This window comes from Alligator sinensis, unplaced genomic scaffold (assembly GCF_000455745.1).
Source record: "Alligator sinensis unplaced genomic scaffold, ASM45574v1 scaffold769_1, whole genome shotgun sequence".
NCBI classification, from domain to species: domain Eukaryota; kingdom Metazoa; phylum Chordata; order Crocodylia; family Alligatoridae; genus Alligator; species Alligator sinensis.
Window position 1 is genome coordinate 75,310 of NW_005843322.1, and position 1,887 is coordinate 77,196.

The 1,887-nt window shown below is 69.3% G+C and overlaps 1 protein-coding gene across 1 annotated transcript in view; it reads left to right on the forward strand.

The window, feature by feature from the left end:
• The first annotated feature begins 56 nt into the window (after positions 1-56).
• Positions 57-1,887, forward strand: part of RARRES2 (retinoic acid receptor responder 2) — a 5,109-nt gene continuing 3,278 nt past the window's right edge. The window contains 1 exon segment of the mRNA XM_025194846.1: positions 57-1,887. This exon segment is cut by the window's right edge and continues 1 nt beyond it. Coding sequence (XP_025050631.1) covers positions 1,832-1,887 — 56 coding nt within the window. The 5' untranslated portion in view covers positions 57-1,831.

Here is a 1,887-nt window from a genome sequence, read left to right on the forward strand (position 1 = left end):
AACCCGCCGGCTCCCGCACCAGGCCGCTCAGCCCCGCGCTAGGCCCCGCTGACCTGTGACGTCGCGCGGCGGCGTGGTGACGTCACGGATCCCCCGCCGAAGCTGCAGGCGGTGCCCCGCAAAGCACGACGGGAAGAGAAAATCCCGCGAGAACGGGCAAGACAGGCCGCCAGTCCTCATGGGAGAACTGGTCGTGGGAGGGAGGGGCACTTCCGGGAGCGGTGACGTCACGGAGAAGGAGGAGGTGCGTGGAGCAGGCGAGGGGGCGGCCTAGGGCGGCCCCGCGCGGCACCATAGAGACGTGGCGGAACGCCCTTCCGCCGGCACCATAGAGATCCGGGGGCGGGCTAGAGCGCCCTCCGCAGCACCATAGAGACGTGCCAGAGCGTCCTTCCGCCGGCACCATAGAGACCCCAGGGGCGGGCTAGAGCGCTATGAGACGTGGGGGAGCGCCCTCCCCCGAGTACCATAGAGACGGGCCCGGGCGGCGTCTCCTCAGGACCATAGAGACGGGGGAGACGCACCAGAACGGCCGCCCTCCAGCCACGCGGAGCACAGAGACGCGCTAGAGCGGCCGTAGGGAGGCCAGGGCGGCGCCCCCAACACGAGGGGCGCTGAGCGTTTGTACGACGGAGACGCCGTCAGCGCCGTTCCACGCACGGGCCGGCGTCCATGACGACGCGCAGCCGAAAACAAGACCCCGACTCTCTCCAATGTGTCCACGTCCTTTCTGCACAGCTGGACGCCGGACGCCAGATGTGTCCACGCAGCCCAGGACGCTGGTCGTCGTCACGGCGAGGGCGCCTGTCGCGGGCAGGGCCGAGGAGCGGAGGAACGGTGTAGCTGGCGTCAGCGTGCGCAGGGCTCGGCCGCCCCACGGCAACGTTGCTCCGCTAATTCTGGGAATCCTCCAGCTTCCAAACGCGTGTGACCCGCGGGGCCTCCGACACCCAGCCGCCCGCCCTGCGTGTGCGTTTGTAACGCGTCGCCTCCCCCCGAGCGGCTGCCGACCTGCGCTCGCAGGCACTGACCTCTGCCCGCGAGGTCCCCGCCCGCCCGCCTGCCCGCCTCGGCACCTCAGGGGCGTGTTTGCTCGTCTCTCTCGGGCAGGGAGAGTTGTTGGTTTTCTGATAAAAACCCAGTGACCGATTCCTGAAAAACACCGTGGAAAAAAACAAACCCGTCCAGCCGAGGGGGTGGGAAACGCGGGGCCGGAGGGGCGTCGGGCTTGGCAGGGTGCGGAGCAGCGTGCAGGGAGCAAGCCTGGCATTGCCCCGGAGAGATCTGCAACGTCTTGGCATCGCTGAGCGGCCTCGGGCGCTGGAGCAGGGAGGGTTTCTGCAGGGAGTGGAGCCGGCAAACGTCTCTGGACCCTGGGCGCGTCCCCGGGGGCGTGAGGGTGGGGGTCCCGGCCCCCGCTCGGGGCTCAGAGGTGCATCCATTTACACCTGTGCAAGGTGCCTGGGAGGGGAGGGTCCATCCAGCAGCGGCACGACTCCCCATCCATGGGGGTTGTCAGGGTGCGCCCTGCCGGCTCGGGAGGGGAGTTGGGAGGGGAGGCAAGGCCTACGCATGGGTCCGTGGCCATTTGGGGTGGGAGCTGGGGGAGCATCCCCTTAGGAGAGGCTGCCAGGATGCGGGCATCGCCCTGATCCCCGCACCGTCTGCGGGCTCTTCCCCAGCGCAGCGTGACCTCAGTCCCAAATGGACAGGGCCGGAGGGGGCGGTGGCGAGCGGGAGCTAGTTAATAGACGACCAAGATCAACACCGGGCGTTATCAGCGCTGCCCCGGGGCAGGCGGCTCAGTTGGGTTTCCTCGGCGCCCGCAGACATGAAGGGGGTGCTCGCTCTGGTGCTGAGCCTGGCGGCGCTGGCGGCGGCCAGCCG